Genomic DNA, 17160 nt, shown 5'->3' on the forward strand with positions numbered 1-17160 from the left:
TTGGCAGGTTGGTAACCGTATCTTGATGCGTGCACGCGGTCGGAGCTCGGGCCACGGCCGGCTGCTTTACTGGAGGTCCCTTTCAGGGTCCGGCAGTGCCTGCAATCTTGCGCGTCAAGACCGTCCCCTATTTGGCCCGTTCTTCGGCTAGCACCCTCTCACTGCAAGCCAACAAGCCTTCTATACCCTAAGTTGACAGAATAGGGTCGGAATACTTGCTTCGATTAACAGAAAACCTCAGATATCTCATTCTATACGCTTTTGTAAATTTCCGAGCTCGGCGGGTTGAAAGATGCTTACAGTCCATGGCGGAGGAAGCAAGGTCCGCTGTTAAAGCGGCGGCACATTTCAGCGTAGCTCGGCTGAAGCTTTGTTCCGAGCGAAAACCAACCAGAACACCGGGAATTCCCGCGGCCCAGAAACCTCTGGTTTTCCTGTTTGAGATTGCTTGGAGATAGCGCTTTCTTGCAAACCCCATTGCATCACATCACACCTTTTGGACTCTTTCGGTCCTCTTTCTTTTTTTCCTTCTCGGATCACGCGCTATCATCCCATCCGTCGGGATTCTTCTTCTAGTCAATTAATTGACGGCGCGCCTCTTTCTTCCTCGGTCTCGATTCCCACCGCGACACGACACATCACAATCATGTTCAAGCTTGGACGCAGCCGGGTGGCTTCTGCCATCCAAACTTCCACGAGGGTCGCCGCCTCGCCCGCCAGATTCCCGGGTCTCGCGCAGCAACAAAGAAGAAACCTCAGCATCCACGAGTACCTCTCGGCCGACCTCCTCCGCCAGGTAAACACCACATCCACGATTCATGCCCCACTCTCGGCAGTTTTTCAGGAGCTTCCGCGAAAGCTAACATATGGGTCGCTTCCCCTTATCTAGTATGGCGTCAGTGTCCCCAAGGGTTCCGTCGCGAAGACCGCCGCCGAGGCCAAGGCCGTCGCAAAGGAGATTGGTGGTGAGGACATGGTCATCAAGGCCCAGGTCCTCGCTGGTGGACGTGGAAAGGGCAGCTTTGACAACGGCCTCAAGGGCGGTGTTCGCGTCATCTACTCGGCTCACGAGGCCGAGATGTTCGCCGAGCAGATGATTGGCCACAAGCTCATCACCAAGCAGACCGGCGCTGGCGGCAAGCTCTGCAACTCCGTCTACATCTGCGAGCGCAAGTTCGCCCGCCGCGAGTTCTACCTCGCCATCCTGATGGACCGCGCCTCCCAGGCCCCCGTCATCGTCTCTTCGTCGCAGGGCGGTATGGATATCGAGACCGTCGCCAAGGAGAACCCCGAGGCCATCATCACCACCAACATCGACATTAACAAGGGTGTCACCGACGAGATCGCCCGCGACATCGCCGTCAAGCTCGGCTTCAGCGAGCAGTGCATTGAGGATGCCAAGGACACCATCCAGAAGCTCTACAAGATCTTCCTCGAGAAGGACATGACCCAGATTGAGATCAACCCCCTCTCCGAGACCTCTGACCACAAGGTTCTGTGCATGGACGCCAAGTTCGGCTTCGATGACAACGCCGAGTACCGCCAGAAGGATATCTTCTCGCTGCGCGACACCACCCAGGAGGACGCTGACGAGGTCCGCGCCGCCGAGTCCGGCCTGAACTTCATCAAGCTCGACGGTGATATTGGCTGCCTCGTCAACGGTGCCGGTCTGGCCATGGCCACCATGGACATCATCAAGCTGAACAAGGGCACCCCCGCCAACTTCCTCGACGTCGGTGGTGGCGCCACCCCCGCCGCCATCAAGGAGGCCTTTGAGCTCATCACGAGCGACCCCAAGGTCTCTGCCATCTTCGTCAACATCTTCGGTGGTATCGTCCGCTGCGACCTCATCGCCCAGGGTCTGATCAACACCTCCAAGGAGCTCAACCTCAAGATCCCCATCATCGCCCGTCTCCAGGGTACCAACGTTGAGGCCGCCCACGAGATCATCAGCAACTCCGGCATGAAGATCTTCTCCATTGATGACCTTCAGACCGCCGCCGAGAAGGCTGTGCAGCTGTCCAAGGTTGTTAAGATGGGTAAGTCATAAACGCATTTCACTCCGCAGAAAACATGAAACGGTGCTAACTATGACTTTCAGCTCGTGATATCGACGTTGGTGTCGAGTTCTCTCTGGGTATCTAAAGCTCTAGCGTTGTGTTTAGACTGGCCTCGCCCTGTACATTAATTAACATAGCCCTAGATTGAAAGTGCTAGCACCGGGAGCCGAATATCCAACTTGTGTTCAAATTTCATTCAGAGATTTATCAATTGTATACGTTTGCTGTGAAAACTGTCCTCTGTCCGGGCCCCCTGCGCGTGACACGTCCATATGCACAATTTGCTCAACAGGGTCTGACCCACGTCGCGACGAACCTGGAACGTTTGTTAGTTGGAATGTAACCCAAAGCTTCCCCACTCGCTTCTGCTTGCTCTTGCATGGAAAGTCTCCATGAGCTGCAATTGTGCCACGACGAACATGCGAATCAGATGACTAAGCATCTAATCGCCTCGGATCGATAGCTCAGTGGTAGAGCGAGAGATTGCAGTTCTCACCGCAATTATCTCTAGGCCCCGCGTTCGAATCGCGGTCGGTCCTTGAATCCTCATCATGAATAATCTTTTTGGCTTTTCACATGACGCAATAACAAATCTGCCAGGCCTCTTTTTGGAGGTTGCATGCAAATGCAAATAATGCTTCCGCGTGGCTCGGGGCCGGCTCTGTTTCAATGATGCAACTTGGCAGTCGATTGTTGCAAGTGAATCGATCCCTTTTGGTATGGCTACCTAATAACTCGCATGTAGACAGATTCCAGACCACTCCAATCAGAGATTCTAACCAAACCTGAAAACGGCACGCTCTCATTATCCCAGGTTAGACATCAAGGACAATGCCGCCGAGACGGTATAAATTCAGTCCTGTAAGAAGGACCTGCACCTTTGATTTCATGGTGATTTAATGCCTGTCCGTTTCAAGGTTTTACACTCCAATGTTTTGGCAGTAAGATCCTTCTTCTTTGTTATCGGGTGTGTATTCAGGGTTAGGTATATCCTCGAGCTGCACCTCTTCTTGACCCATGTGTGAGACAAGACTGCCTAATGTGGAAAACTTCGAGATTGAACGGCTCTGGTCTCTTGGTCTTCTTTGCTAGGTACATCTGTTTACGGGTACTCACTTGGACGAAACTTATGATTAATTTGTTCGCCTCTGATGAATAAATGATAGGCATCGGACCCAAGTCACATAAGCCATATCTTGTGCCGCATAGAAAATATGTAATGATGAGTGCCGATCTGTAATTCCGCTATTAAGTTTCAAGCTCGATTTCGGCTGATATGGTTAGGAGCTGAGATAGTGTACAAGCCGTATAAGTTGCGATGGCAGTTGCCGTATTTCGACGCTCACAAAATGTTATCAGATAGCTTCCGCTGCATCCTCTCGCCAGCATCCTCAGCCGCCTCCTCCTCTTGCCTACGCTGGATCGCAGCCTTTCTGTTATCATGATACGACGGGTCGCGCGTGACACCCTCCCGACGCCACTTGCTCGGGGGCTTCAAACCCAGCTCGGCATACCTCGACCAGACGTTCACACCGCGTCGGAACCATCTCTCCTGCCTGTTTTCCTCCTCCTCGGGCGACGCCTGCCACTTGCTCTTGAGTATTCTGCGAATCGCCTCGGGCGACACCTCGAACTTATCGGCGAGGGTTTTCAGTGTGTATTCTTCGGGGAACTGCGCGTGCAGGGCCTTGATTCCGGCTATGGCGTCGGGCGAAAGGCGCTTCCGCGGCTTCCACCCCTCGGGAAACTTCTGTTTCAGGGCTTCTTTTTGGATTTGCCATTGTTCTCTCTTCGGTTTTGCGCCGCTGCCGTCTTCCTCGTCAAAGTTGTTCCTCGCGGTCGCGGCCGACTTGTCTTTCCGGGACTTGTAGGTGTAGTTTTTGCCGCCGCTTCCACTGCTGCTACTAATGCTCTCCTTCCCACGATGTACAATCGACGTTGTGAATGGTGACTTTTGGCCGATCTGAAAAGCTGAAGCGTTCTTGAGGTGCGACGGCAGTCTCGTTGCGACGGCGGGCTCAGAGATGTGCAACTGTGCCATACCCCGGACAAAAAGCCGCAAGGGACTCAGACGGCACGAGCAGAGCATAATGGCTTTAGGGTCGTCGTCGACGCGGATTGGTACGTGGGAAAGTCGAAGATGGAATTTCGGAGTGTGATGTTTGGCTGCAGGGGGCGTCTGCGAAAAAAAGTCAAGTTCAAGTCGTAATTAGTTCAGTCGCGCCTGGACGGGACGGGGCGCGCGCAACAGTGGAACCGCTCGTCGCAGGGGCGGCCGGGGGAAAAGGGCGCCGCCATGCCGGTGCCACCAGCGCTGCGGTTCAGATCCGGCGCAGGCGGCAGGGTGTCACTTGTCAACCCAGCGGAGTAGTGCTTAATCACAACTGAACTCCAACTTCAACTTCATCCTGTGTATCATTCAACGCATCAACTTGCTGCGTTGGCAATACAAACCACATCTGGTAGCTACCACAACCCACTCAAAGGTTATCTTTTTTGAGAGAGTTGTCACTGCTCTCTCTTCTGAACTTTATCCAACAATAATCACCACATCGTCCTTGGCTGACCCGAACAGGCCCCACCCCTCCCTTGCCATGCACATGTACAATCATGGCATCATCCATGCTCTCAGCGGTCATCAAAAGCCGCGGGCTAATGCTGTATCGCTTTCGCATTGCATCCCATCTGTCAAATGCTCACATGCCTTGCCGAGTTATACTATTGCAGCCCGATGATTCGCTAGACAGTGCCAACCCCGCGTCTCAAAAGGGTCACCACTTCGTTTGCTCGTAGTTCGAGTGCACGTCACAAAGGCCGTTAGCCTTAGTTTGACAAGCTATCACATGGTGAATGATTTATGAATCTAGAAGGAACCAAGTTGGTCTCTGGTGGTTATTATACGAGCGTTTCTTGGATGGAGTCGGTACATCTCCTAAGCTTAAGCTGCCAGTGTTAAACTTTGGAGGAATACATGCCAAACCATCGTACCCTCCCAATCTTCCGCCGCTCTCAACTTTATCTTCCTATATTGATTGGATCTTACCATTTCCAATCTCGTAAGGGGGTTTACCACCCTTTCCAGATATCATAACAGTCCAGCAGAGCAATGGCTGGCCTCCTCTGGTACAGAGGCGAGGAGTGGCGACAAGCATGGGACTACTGGTTCAAGTGGACGGATGAACACCTCACACCCGACGACCTCCGCCCAATGATGTACACCTATGACGAGCTTGGAGCCAAAGCTTTGGACCGTTTGGATGAAATATCACCCCCAGTCAAGGCCCCTACCACCGCCGAGAAAAGCAACTCTGCCTCGAGTCCAAAGCCCCATCGAGACCTTTACGCTCTTTTGAGAGACAACGCAGACTCTGATGAGATATTGGGGAAGCTATGGACCGAGACTAACACGATCCCACTTTGGGTTGACTGGGCTCAGATCGAGCGAGGGCAACATGTGTTCCTCCGGTACGCCGGCCCATCGATATTCGCTGTAAGTCGTTATCCTTCCCTTGCCACTTACCAACCGCTTCCTACCCACTTACACCACGCAGCTCACATTCCAGTCCCTCGTTGGTGGTATGGGTGGACGCCGTGTCGTCGAAACCCTCTCTCGCACGGGCGGCTTCGGTGTCAAAGTTACCAACCGCCGCCTGCTCGAGACCTTCCAGCATATCCTCCAGGTAACCCGTGACTTGCCTTCGATACAGCCGGGGGGCGACGGTTTCATTTCCTCATTAAGGGTGCGCCTCCTCCACGCCGCCGTTCGCCGCCGCATTCTAGCACTTGCCGCCGAGCGGCCGTCATACTACGACACTAAAGCCTGGGGCGTGCCGGTGAACGACCTCGACTCCATCGGCACGATATCCACCTTCTCGGCCACGCTCCTCTGGATCGGCCTCCCGAGACAGGGCATCTTCCCAACCGAGAAGGAAAAGGCGGACTTCATCGCACTCTGGCGATGGGTTGCGCACATATTGGGGACGCCGACTGACGCGTTCGACTCCGTATCCAAAGCCCGGGCGATGATGGAGTCATTGCTGGTGTCAGAGATCGAGCCCTCCGACACGTCACGCGTCCTCGCCAACAACGTCCTCTCGGGGATGTGTAATCAGCCCCCCTCGTACGTCTCGCGCGAGTTCCTCGCCGCCGAGACATACTGGCTCAACGGGCCCAAACTCACACGCGCCCTGGCCATTGAGAGGCCGCCGTTCTACTACTCCCTCCTCATCCTCGGGCAGTGCATCTTCTTCATGTTCATGTGCTACTCCCGTCGCCTGTTCCCCAGCTGGGATGAGGCACGTAACAAGGTGAGCACCGCCCCCTTTTTGTTTTGTCAATTTTCACACTCGCTGGGTTCCAGCGACCCCCTCTCATCAGAAACCCCGTTCCCCCTTTCCTAAACTCTTTAACAAAAGCCGTACAGAAACTCCAAAAAACGCTCTTCGACTGGACGGTCCACAAGACGGAGCTCGGCGCCCTCGGCAAGGAGACCGACTTCGAGTTCAAGTACATCCCGACGCTCGACGTCTTGTCCACCGAGGCCGCGGCCCGGTCCCTCCACCGCCACCCGGGGTCGTCGCCTGCCAGCGGCGGCCCCGCCCCCGCGACGGGAGCACGGGCAAGAGCAGACGTGCGCCGCGTGCGCAGCACCGAGCGCCGCAGCCTTGTCGCGCTGCTCCTGGCTGCCGCCGCCGCGGGACTTCTTGCTTGGCTAGGGCTTAGGGGGGCCTCGGCACTGGTGGGGAGGGCGACCGGGATGCCAGTGTTGGTGAGTCGGTATTTTCACCTGGCGGAGTGATCTGTTGAAAAAGGAAGGGGAAAAAAAAACCCTTTTCCAAGGAAGAAAAGAAGAAAAAAGAGGCTGGATGGATCCTGTCAACCAAACGTCTTTTGCGACAAGGTTGTTTGTTGGGTTGATCCTGATCGGCCTTGGTCCCCCTCCACCCCCCTCCCGTAGCGGCGCCGCACCGGGTTTTGTTGGAATCGGTCGACCAACCCCCCCCCCCCCCTCCCCCGGACTCGTTCTCGCAGTGCAGACCACTGTATCTGAAGATCAAACTGTTTTGACCGGCACATCTTTTGTGGGCTACTGGAGCGTCGACGACTCCACGGCATGAACGTCTCTGCCGCAGGTTTGCGGGAGAAGGCATGCAAATACCGATCATATTGAGACACGCATATATATATGGGGAACACACCGAATTTGTTGGTAACAAGTCTTTTTCGTTTGTTTCGCTGCCTTTCAATACTGCGCGCGAAGGGGAATCTATTGTACAGAAAAAATAATGTGCTCTCGCTCCCCGAGAGGGGAGGCGGCACGGTACGAAACTTTTTACGTTGGCTCCCTGGCCACAGAAACGACAGTTCGTAGTGTCGATCCATCAAATACTATTCCTCCTCTGCCCTGTATACGTGACCCATGTCTTTCCTTAAAACGCCGCCGAGAAACCGTGTGAAGATGCTAGATGCATGCCAAGTCCGAGTCACCATATCCCATATCGTATCCTAACGCCCAAACAAGATCGCTCTTGGAAAAAACAAGTGTTTCTTATGCGCAGTGCATCAGCTCAACCGGCGGGCGCGAGGTGTGCGCCATGATGGGCTTTTGGTTATCGATGGGGCTGAATTCCATGGGCTCATCCGTCATGTCCTCGAGGCAGATGGCTGGCAGATCGGGGCTGGTGCCGTTCACATCAGGCTGGTAGAGCAGAGTAGAACTCCTGCTGCGGGTTTGGCGAGAGCCGTCAACCGGGCTGATGGGAGTCTCGATTCCGGTGGGACGGTGATGCAGCTTGGCCAGTGCCTCGGCAAGATCCTCGGCGTGGACCATCTTGTTGGGGGCATCTTCGAGCTTCATCTCCCAGCCGTGGGGTGGCGAAGGGGGAGGGGAGATGAAGAAGAGCTTGCCGGCGTCGGGAAGAGCGAGGTGGCGATCGGTGACCTGGACGGGGGTGGGCTGGCCGAAGTAGACGCGGACGCGCTCGCCCATGACGGCTTCGCCGTCCCAGACATGGCGGACGGCGATGGCGTCATCTTCGGAGAAGAAGGAGACGACGATGCGGCGGAAGGACTTGAGGGGCGCCCACGAGTGGATTGTCGCCGTCTTGGAGACGAGCTCGCGAATGGTCTGGATGTTGTCGGGGCGGAAGATGGAGGTGTCGTTGAGGTTTGTGAAGAGAAGGGTGTTTGTGGGTGGCGTCGGCTGGACCAGAGGCGGGAGGGAGGAGAGGTCCAGAGAGAGCGACTTGGAAGAGCCGGTTGAGCGCCTCGAGAAGATCGGGCGGGTATCTGACTTGGGCGACTCCATTTTGTGAGGTGAGGTGGTGGTGGTAGATGGGTATAGTGGAGAGGGAATGCGGCGGGATGCGATAGTGATAGAGAGATATGTCGTTTCTTGCGCTGGCAGTCCTTGTTATGTGGATGACGATGCGGAGAACTTGTTCATCTGCAGTTGAGAAGATTACAGTGATTTGTATGTGTAGTAGCGACTTGCAGTGTGTCGTGTGCGTCTTGCTGTGTCTGCTGGAGATGGAGCAGAAGACAATGGTGATGGTTGGCGGGCGGCGGTCTTGGTTATAATGTTTGGGCGTGCCAGCGTGAGAGTGGCTGCGCCGTCGCTAGTAATGGGTCGGGCGGAGTGTGGGATGGCTGAGTGGTGGGAGGGGTGCAGCAGACTCCAGCGACCAGTGGGCGCGGATGTGGGTGTGGATGTGGGTGTCTGTGTGATGAAACGGGAAGGCCACACGGACTCACGGGCCCGTTTGAAGTTTCGCCGCCTTCGAGCCGTCACAGTGGTGGAGACTTTGCGATACGTCTGCGGTTCCTGATCCGTTCCTAACGGAATGGGAGGCTGAGGGGAGCCTATGAGGTAACGCGCGTGGGTTTGCCTTTGCCAAGGCGCATTGGGGGCAAGAGAGGGCCCGACGGCATCAGACGAGGAGCAGAGCGGTAAGGCAAGTTTGCAAGCAAGGTACCTGTCCGCACACAGCACAGCGCACAGCTTAAGGCGGGCAAGCGGGTAAGCACAGAGCGTAGAGAGTACCTGGCACGGCGCATCCATCCCAGCAGGGACCAACATGACCGGCAAAATGGGGCAGTGCAAAAGCGAACGGAAAGCAAAAAAGAGACTTGGAAAATTGAGATGGGGATTCCCGCTTCTGGGTTAACTTTTCTTAAATTTATGTTTTTACCAAGTTGCTTCACAGTGACGTACATACAGCAAGTAGATTGGACTATAGGTAGGTAGGCTTGCTGTTGTCAATTTTTTTAAAAAAAAATTGTAAGTCAACTGTTCCCAATATCCGCCAGGCCATTGTTTCCCTTTGCTGAAAGTAAATACTGTGCCGCGTTTGCAGCAGCAGCAGCAGCAGATCCAGCCGCGGTCCACGCGGTTCGTTCAAAGTGGCTCATATCCGTACATGTCCGCACGCTGTCTGTTCCCGTAGAGCTATGTCTGTTTGAGCGAATCGACAGGCCGTGGTTCTCTCGCCCCGCTGGAAATCGAATTATCGAGAATGCCATTCGCCACCCCAGCCTTCATTCTTTACGCAGCGTCCGTATCGGAACCTGGTCCCCTACCTTGTTTCTTCGTTAACTGAGAAACCAAGTACCTTAGTACCGTCGGCTGGTGCAAGCTGCGAATGCAAAGTAAGCCGGGTACGTACCGTTACGGTAGCGGTCTCGAACCACCTCCGCCTCAAAGTGCAATTTCCACAGTGACGAGTTTACGGTGCGCTGGAAGGGCGGTGCTATCGTTCTCAATGTTCCATCAATCCACACTGGCTCGCGACTCACTGGCCTTCCGTCGGCTAACCTCTCTCTGCCTCTTTGCCTCCCGCAGGCCTCCCCCATGCAGCAGCCCCGGCCTGTCATCACAGTGGGAAATGGGGGTCCCTCTCTCGTCCTTCCCCACGCCCAGTAGTGTAAACTCCTCCCACCTGGCTGGGCAGCGTGCACTCGCCCTTCTGTACCGCCGCCTAGCCATGACGGCAGAGCGCCCTGGGCACCCAAAAGCTAGGAAACAGCGCCTCGACCCGCTAATTGGCCGCAGCGACAAGGGCGCATCGCCATCCCTCGGCCACCCCTGTCGGCCGTACCCGACCCGTTTCCTTCACCTTTTGGTCCTTGTGACCTTTGGACTCGGATCCCTCTTCCACACCGGAACTTTCCACCACCGTTGGATGTGCCTGGATCAGCGAGACACGCCGCAGCAGCAGACGGAGTCAGAGACATGGCATGGCCAGCAATCATTGTCAGCCACCAAATGCGCCCTCTCCATTCGTCCTCCTCCTGTCTCTTTCCGAGGGCTTGGGTCTCGAATGCCTCTGGTGCCATATGCAACCACCCGCCTGCAGATACCTGCGACCCGAATCAACAAAGTGCCCAGTCTGGACTCGGCCATACTCCGAACATTAACGTTACCTATAGCCCAGACCTCTCAGTTGCCATTTGCCAACATTCAACTCGACAACAAATCTCCCCGCTCTTGCGCTATCACTTTAAAGACTCAATCCGCCAGGGGTCCCGAGTAGAATCCCCACAACCTCAAAGTCACTGGCCGTCGCGGGAGACGGAGGATTGGGGCTGTGTAAGGCAATAGGCTGTTGTGTTCACACGACTGTTTGCCGTCACCACTGTTTTGCCCACTTGACCACTGTACATACGACACCTTGAAGTTTGCCGTTTGCCGTTATGCTTGGGGCCGCCGCCTCCCCTAGACCATTTGAACCGTCAATCCCCATGAATAGGCTCTTCTCTTCCACAGAGTCGAATGTCGTCAGGTCACGATGGGTTATGATCAACTGAGGCTTGTCTTGTTGGTCTTGGCTTACTGACTTGTTAACCACTCCCCGGCGTCACCTGGGGCGTGGGCTTGGCATTGGAGGGGGATTCATACACCACGGAAAGCCCCTCTCAACGGCCGCAGTAATTGCCAACACTCCAACCCGCCTCGTTTTTTGACTTCATGCCATGAACCATAGGCCGAATGATTAAGAGCAAGGCATATCGTCTCATGGTGCAAAAACTTGCTGAATGAGCCTCAAAAACCTCGGAGAATGTTGAGTACGCTATGCCGACTCAGCCTGGCAAGGTACGAGTCGGCCAACGAATTATTGCTTGCTCAGCCAGCTCTGGGGCAAATTGCACTGAACCTCAGCCCCTTCCCTACGCCGCCGACTAGATAGCAGCGCACACGCTCGTCCGATCCCAAGCAAACCCTCCAGCCACGATGGGTCTGCGTAGAAGACGGCAGGAAACGAAATTTGCTTGCATTCAATACCGGCACTTCTCTTAATTCGACCAAGCCATCGGGAGGAGGAGGAGGAGGGGCAGCAAAGGTCATTGTGTATGCCGCCAAATTCCAATGTTTCAACTTAATCTCTGGCACGACGCCAAAACTGAAAAGAAAAATCTTTCCGCCTCCAGGATGCATTCCTCTGTTGCTGGACGGTCAGCTAGTTCCCTCGCGACCTGGAAACGAGGCTGTGCAAAATACCAAGACTTTTGACCTGCCAGATTGATGTTTCGCGCTGCAATCGGCTTCCCCAGACCCCGTTCTGGGCCAAGACATGCATTCCTGCGTTCCGCTCGCAGTCCAGCACCCCCCAATCGACACCGATATTCTTCTGGCTGGCGCTTTGCTGCACCGGGCACTTGTTACCCAGTTGGGCAAGTTGCACTTTGGCGAACAATCTCGTCTCTTAGCCCGCATCACGGCTATCAACAACGACCCACTCACATGCGCCCTCAACTATACACTAGAGCACCTTTGCAATTGACTTGCAACTTGACGTTCGTTCGTTTGTGGAGATGGGGGTGCATTACCCCTTGACTTTGATTCTAGCCCCCGGCCCATAGTGTACCATGAACCGTTTCCCACCGTTTCCTGCAGCCTCGAGACACTTTTGAGCTCGATGCACCTTGCAGCTTATCTCCAAGGTCTGCGGGCATTTCCTTGCAACAAGGGGCTGCTTGCCCAGAGAGATTGTCGCCTGATAAACTTCGTTGCCGAGTCGGACCTGAAGCATGGCAAACTCATCCCATCCGTTTGAACGCATCACAAGGATCCCCGCTTCGGGAAATCAGCATCAATTTGCAGCAACTACACTTGTTCTGGTGCAAGAAACATAGGAGCAAAAAAAAAAAGTTGACGAGAGAACGTGGCTGTGCCCAGCCTCTCAACATGAATTTCGACTTCTCATACATTGCGAGCAGCAGGCTGGACTCGGCCCAATCTCAATCTCACTGCCTCGAAACTGACTTGCACGTCCGTCCCAACAACTTGGGACGACGGCCCCCCCCCTCCCCCCGAAGACTAATGCACCCGCTCGGGCATTGTAGGTTTTGCCTATGATACAACTGATCTGCGACCCCGGCGTCACTGCTTCAGATTTTCTACAAGATTTCCTGTCGGCAACGGAGCATGATTTCATTGTTCGAGAATCTCGGCAGAAAACAACAAGGTAGGTACATCGGAGCCTCATCCCGAGATGCCCGGGCGCTGGGGCGCTTCGCCTGTGTCAAAATGTTTCCAACGGTTCTACGGCTTTGGCCCGATGTAGTATGCCGCAGCGCGCTTTATGGCGGGGTTCCGGGAGAAGATTCAACAAACAAATTTGTGTGAAGACGGGCTCTAAGGGACTCCGAGTCCCCGTAATTATCCTGAGCTCTGGTTCAGAACTCAGCCGCATGCCTGGGCCCAAGCTCGGTCACCATACGGCGTTATAGTACAGGTTGTTCTATGATACATGGCGTGACAATGCCGCAACGAAGACGTCTCTCGTCCAGCAAGGCAGGGCGCAGGAAAACCATGGCATTGTCTTGGCAACAACTTTCTCGCGGGCACGTCGACTGAGGCGCGCAACTTACACTGGCCTGGCAATAATGCCATGCGAGTGGGCTCACTTCGTTGGGGGTCGTCCCGTCTGAAGATCGCAGTGTTGGTAGCACAGCCCCCTTACCCCTCAGCTGTCGACGTCAAACAATGTGGCCTCTTACCGGATTTCGACACCCAGCTTTTCCACCAATTTCCGGGTCACCTCGTTATGTAACTCGTTGGTCTCTTCGTTGGTCAAAGTGCGCTCCAGGCTTCGGTAGTTGATGCGGTAGCACATGCTGCGCCTTCCCGTTTTGGGGTGAGTGAACTCATCTACGAGCCGGACGTCTTCTGCTCTTTCACCGGCAATATCGCGCACCAGTTCCATAAAGTCGTTCTCGTGGAAGTCCTGCACGTTCGCTTTGACGTTTCCCCCGGCGGCCGACGTGCTCCGGAGCCAGAAGGACACATCCTTGGGGCAGGCTGGGTGCTTGGAAAAGGGGACGAAGCGTTTCATAGAATCCAGCTTGTCAGATACGCCCTTGAACTGGCTCAGGAATCTTTCATCCTGCGACCAGAAGAGGCGGATGTCGGGAATCTGGAAGAGAAGCATAGCAATGCGCTCGAGACCAATACCGAAGGCCCAACCCAGTTGCTGGGGCACTCCAGCATTGATACAGATATCCTGCTTCACTACACCACAGCCCAGCACCTCGAGCCAGTCTCCGGCGTAGTAGACTTCGAGTTCCCAGGACGGGCTGGTAAACGGGAAGTACGCCTCGACCCAGCGAACTCGCAGGGGCTCGTCTTTGTAGTCCGGATCCGCCTTCGCGGCGGCAGCCTTTGCTCTCGTAAAGATTTCAACAACCATGAGCTCGAGAGATCGCTTCAGGTGAGCGCCGATAGCTTCGGCCTCGGCGGGCGTGTGATGTTCCTCCTGCAGGGGGTTTCGTTCCGCGTGGAAAGCGGGATGCGGGTCCTCAACCTTGACATTGTGTGTCGGCAACTTGTTAAAGTCTTCCCACACGGCAGCGGCGATATCACCGTTGGGCACCTTGGTCCGATCCCACATGCGGGCGCCCTCCATCTGATGGAAGACGGGGTAGTGACTCCTGTCGATGGCATCTCGCCTGTAGACGTCGGCGCTAATGAGGTAGCCCTCGCTCAGGTTCTGCTTGAACGTCTGCGCCTGATGCGCGCTTGTGTGAGTTCTCAGGAGGGTGTCTTTGTTAAAGTAGTATGTGTCGGATTTCGCTCGGCCGGGGTGGTCTGCGGGGAATCCTAGCGAGTCGAAGTTCTGGTGCGTCGAGACGACGGGGTCGAAGGTGTTGTGGTACTTGTAGGTGGGCGCCGGAAACTGCGACTCGATGATCTGTCGCGTGATATACACGGGGTGGTCTTTCTGAAGGTGAAGCTTGCGCGACGCCGCTTCGAGGACGGTCTTGGGGACATTGAACCAGGTATCGGGCGCGATGGTCTGGCCGTTGACCTCTATGGTCTTTTTCTGGTCCAGAGACCGGGAAATCGCCGAGGGTTCTGCAATGGTTGAGTTAGAAGCGTTAAAAGGCTGTATCGGAGCTGTCTGGCCTCACCTGAGGAGTAGGCGCGCCGGCTACTCGTTGGCAACGAGGAGGTCTGCCACTGTCGAGAAGCCCCGGGACAAATGACGCCACGGAAGCAGCTTCGTAATTGCCTCCCGGCTAACCTCGGGATGAGCATTTTGACGGCGCGTAAGCCTTTGACTGGACACAAAGACCCTTTGGCTATGTTGTCATCACAGGCACTGAGCACTGTTGGATGCGACAATGGGAAGCTGCCGCGAAAGGGAGCTCCACGCAAATCGACTCGACCCCGACGATCACAGAAAACTGACAAAAGCTACGGGACGCACGGACCGTACTTCGCGGCCATACGGCGCAAGGGTTTACCGACCCGGCGCAGGGACTCGGGGGCGCTTAGCGCATGGCACCCCTGCCAATGCAGCCATGACGCAGCAAATCGAAGCAGCAGGTTTGGTGGTTCTCATTCAGCAAATTGGACCGACCGAAAAAAAAAGTTCGTGATACACCGAGCCGAACTGAACCACTCGGCTTCTTCCTCCCACCAACCTCCCCCCCCCCGAAGTCGGCTTTATACGTCAAGACGTCACCACACAAAACATCCCCCCCAAGAAAGTGACGTACGGCCTCCATTGCCGGCACAGGCTACCTTGGGTACATTATCACTTGCTATAGTCTTTAAATCCACGAATCTTAGTTTTGCGACGCAACTTCAATTGCGCCGCAGCGGGATGAGCTTATCAGAGGAGATAGCATAGCTGCCACAATGCAGTCCGCCGCCGCCGCCAGTAAACCGGCCGAGGAGCCTTCAGTGCCATCGCCGTTGCCGTTGAAAATGTCGCAGCTCGATAATCAGGAGAAGCAGCAGCAGCAGCAGCAACAGAAGCAGACGGCGTCGGCGATAACGCCGAAGAAGGCGGCCGAATCCTCTATGCGATATCCCTTTTGGTTCGGAGGCAGCGCCAGTAGCATGGCCGCCTTCGTAACCCATCCCCTGGATTTGGGTAAGCATCTCTCGTCCCGCTCCTCGTTGTGTTTCTGCTTGGCAATGCAATGCACGGCACGCGACCGAGCGACATGGCGATCTCGGAGTTCAACAGCTGACAGTGCCTCGTATAGTTAAGGTATGCGCCCCTGGACAAACACCACGAATACTGGCCCGCGACTGCAAACTCGAGCCGTGATTTCGTGACAAATTGTCTTGATCAAACAGCTTACGCAGTGTCACTCTTAGGTCCGCCTCCAGGTCCGCCGCCCCGATGCCCCGAAGAACATGAGCGGCACATTCGCCCACATCATCCGCAACCACGGCGTGACGGGCCTCTACAACGGTCTGTCGGCCTCCCTCCTGCGCCAAATGACCTACTCCACCGTCCGCTTTGGCGCCTACGAGGAGATGAAGATCCGCGCCACCCGCAACAACGGCGGCAAGACCCCGTCCTTCCCCGTCCTGATCGCCATGGCCTCGGCATCGGGTTTCGTGGGCGGAATCTCCGGCAACGCCGCCGACGTGCTCAACGTGCGCATGCAGCAGGACGCCGCCCTCCCCGCCTCGGAGCGCCGCAACTACAAGCACGCCTTGGAGGGCATGGTGCGTATGGCGCGCCAGGAGGGCATCATGAGCTGGTTCAGGGGTGTCCTGCCGAACAGTATGCGCGCCGCCGCCATGACGGCCTCGCAGCTGGCGTCGTACGACACCTTCAAGGGCATTCTGATCCGCCACACGCCCATGGGCGATAACCTCACGACGCATTTCACGGCGTCGTTCCTCGCGGGCGTCATGGCTGCGACGGTGACGAGCCCCATTGACGTGATCAAGACGCGCGTCATGTCGGCGACCACGCAGGAGGGCCTGGCGCATACCCTTGCCAAGATTTACAAGGCCGAGGGCCTTCGGTGGATGTTCAAGGGCTGGGTGCCCAGCTTCCTCCGACTCGGACCGTACGTGACTCCTTTGGTTACCCCGTGTCCTAATCTACCTTTGCTAACGCTTCGTCCAGCCAAACCATCTGTACATTTGTCTTCTTAGAAATGCATCGCAAGGTCTATAGAAAGGTCGCCGACATTGGCGGCGAGGAGACGGCCATCAAGGGATAGAAGAGAACCTTGTTATAGAATGAGTGTTTTAGACGGCATCATCATCATTATCATCATCATGGCATGATTGGGGGCGTTGGAAAAAGAGGCAATCTGCTGCATTTGACAGGAGTCTTGGGGGTACATAACAAAAAAGAAAGAGATTTTGGATTTTCTTCTTGCGTGAAAGAAACCGTCGGTTGCTTCATATTTGATTTGTATTCGGGAGGGGGATATCTGAGAGAAGGACCTTTCTTCTCAATTTCCCCTCCCCAGTAACCAGGCCACACCCCTCGCCACTCTCCTTTTTCTTTCTTCAACCCTGCATGTATTATTCTTTTTTGTGTTTACTTTCCGGACGTCCTCTCACTCTGCAGACGCCTTAGCCAGTCTGATATGTAGGTCTAAATGTCAAGAAAGCTTGGTTTTGCCGAGTATCTGAAAAGTTCTCCCCTTTGTCCCACCGCAAAATGCCTCATTGCGTGCGTGCCTGGCCCGATGCTTATTTTGTACAGCAAACCCAGAATTCTTTTTCATGGTGTGTGATTAACCAGCTGATGCTCAAGCCGGCCTTCGCAAAACTCGCAAACTCCATTGCCGCCCCATTCTTAAGTGTTCTCATACATAAACGCCTTTGATTTTTGGTTTC

General features: G+C 55.2%; 6 protein-coding genes across 6 annotated transcripts; 3 read left to right on the forward strand and 3 right to left on the reverse strand.

Annotated features, from left to right (window-relative positions):
* Positions 1–646: 646 nt before the first annotated feature.
* Positions 647–2145, forward strand: EsH8_II_000113 (succinate--CoA ligase (GDP-forming) subunit beta; the record flags this gene model as incomplete). Its single annotated transcript, XM_083263411.1, has 3 exons — positions 647–796; positions 890–2039; positions 2102–2145. The coding sequence occupies 3 exons, from the start codon at positions 647–649 to the stop codon at positions 2143–2145; spliced, it is 1344 nt and encodes a 447-aa protein (XP_083120733.1).
* A 1257-nt stretch (positions 2146–3402) lies between these two features.
* On the reverse strand, positions 3403–4149 carry EsH8_II_000114 (mitochondrial ribosome assembly protein RRG9; the record flags this gene model as incomplete). The annotated part of the gene is made up of 1 exon (XM_083263412.1): positions 3403–4149. The coding sequence occupies one exon, from the start codon at positions 4147–4149 to the stop codon at positions 3403–3405; it is 747 nt and encodes a 248-aa protein (XP_083120734.1).
* A 1017-nt stretch (positions 4150–5166) lies between these two features.
* EsH8_II_000115 (oxygenase MpaB family protein) lies at positions 5167–7177 on the forward strand (the record flags this gene model as incomplete). Its single annotated transcript, XM_083263413.1, has 4 exons — positions 5167–5550; positions 5624–6367; positions 6484–6828; positions 7097–7177. 4 exons carry the CDS (start codon positions 5167–5169, stop codon positions 7175–7177), a joined length of 1554 nt encoding a protein of 517 aa, XP_083120735.1.
* A 431-nt stretch (positions 7178–7608) lies between these two features.
* Positions 7609–8367, reverse strand: EsH8_II_000116 (Calcipressin-domain-containing protein; the record flags this gene model as incomplete). The annotated part of the gene is made up of 1 exon (XM_083263414.1): positions 7609–8367. The coding sequence occupies one exon, from the start codon at positions 8365–8367 to the stop codon at positions 7609–7611; it is 759 nt and encodes a 252-aa protein (XP_083120736.1).
* A 4687-nt stretch (positions 8368–13054) lies between these two features.
* On the reverse strand, positions 13055–14595 carry EsH8_II_000117 (phenylalanine--tRNA ligase; the record flags this gene model as incomplete). Its single annotated transcript, XM_083263415.1, has 2 exons — positions 13055–14412; positions 14469–14595. 2 exons carry the CDS (start codon positions 14593–14595, stop codon positions 13055–13057), a joined length of 1485 nt encoding a protein of 494 aa, XP_083120737.1.
* A 606-nt stretch (positions 14596–15201) lies between these two features.
* EsH8_II_000118 (mitochondrial carrier domain-containing protein) lies at positions 15202–16532 on the forward strand (the record flags this gene model as incomplete). The annotated part of the gene is made up of 4 exons (XM_083263416.1): positions 15202–15439; positions 15555–15559; positions 15670–16376; positions 16436–16532. 4 exons carry the CDS (start codon positions 15202–15204, stop codon positions 16530–16532), a joined length of 1047 nt encoding a protein of 348 aa, XP_083120738.1.
* Between the last annotated feature and the right edge of the window lie 628 nt (positions 16533–17160).

This window comes from Colletotrichum jinshuiense, chromosome 2 (genome assembly GCF_051148585.1).
Source record: "Colletotrichum jinshuiense chromosome 2, complete sequence".
Lineage (NCBI taxonomy): Eukaryota > Fungi > Ascomycota > Sordariomycetes > Glomerellales > Glomerellaceae > Colletotrichum > Colletotrichum jinshuiense.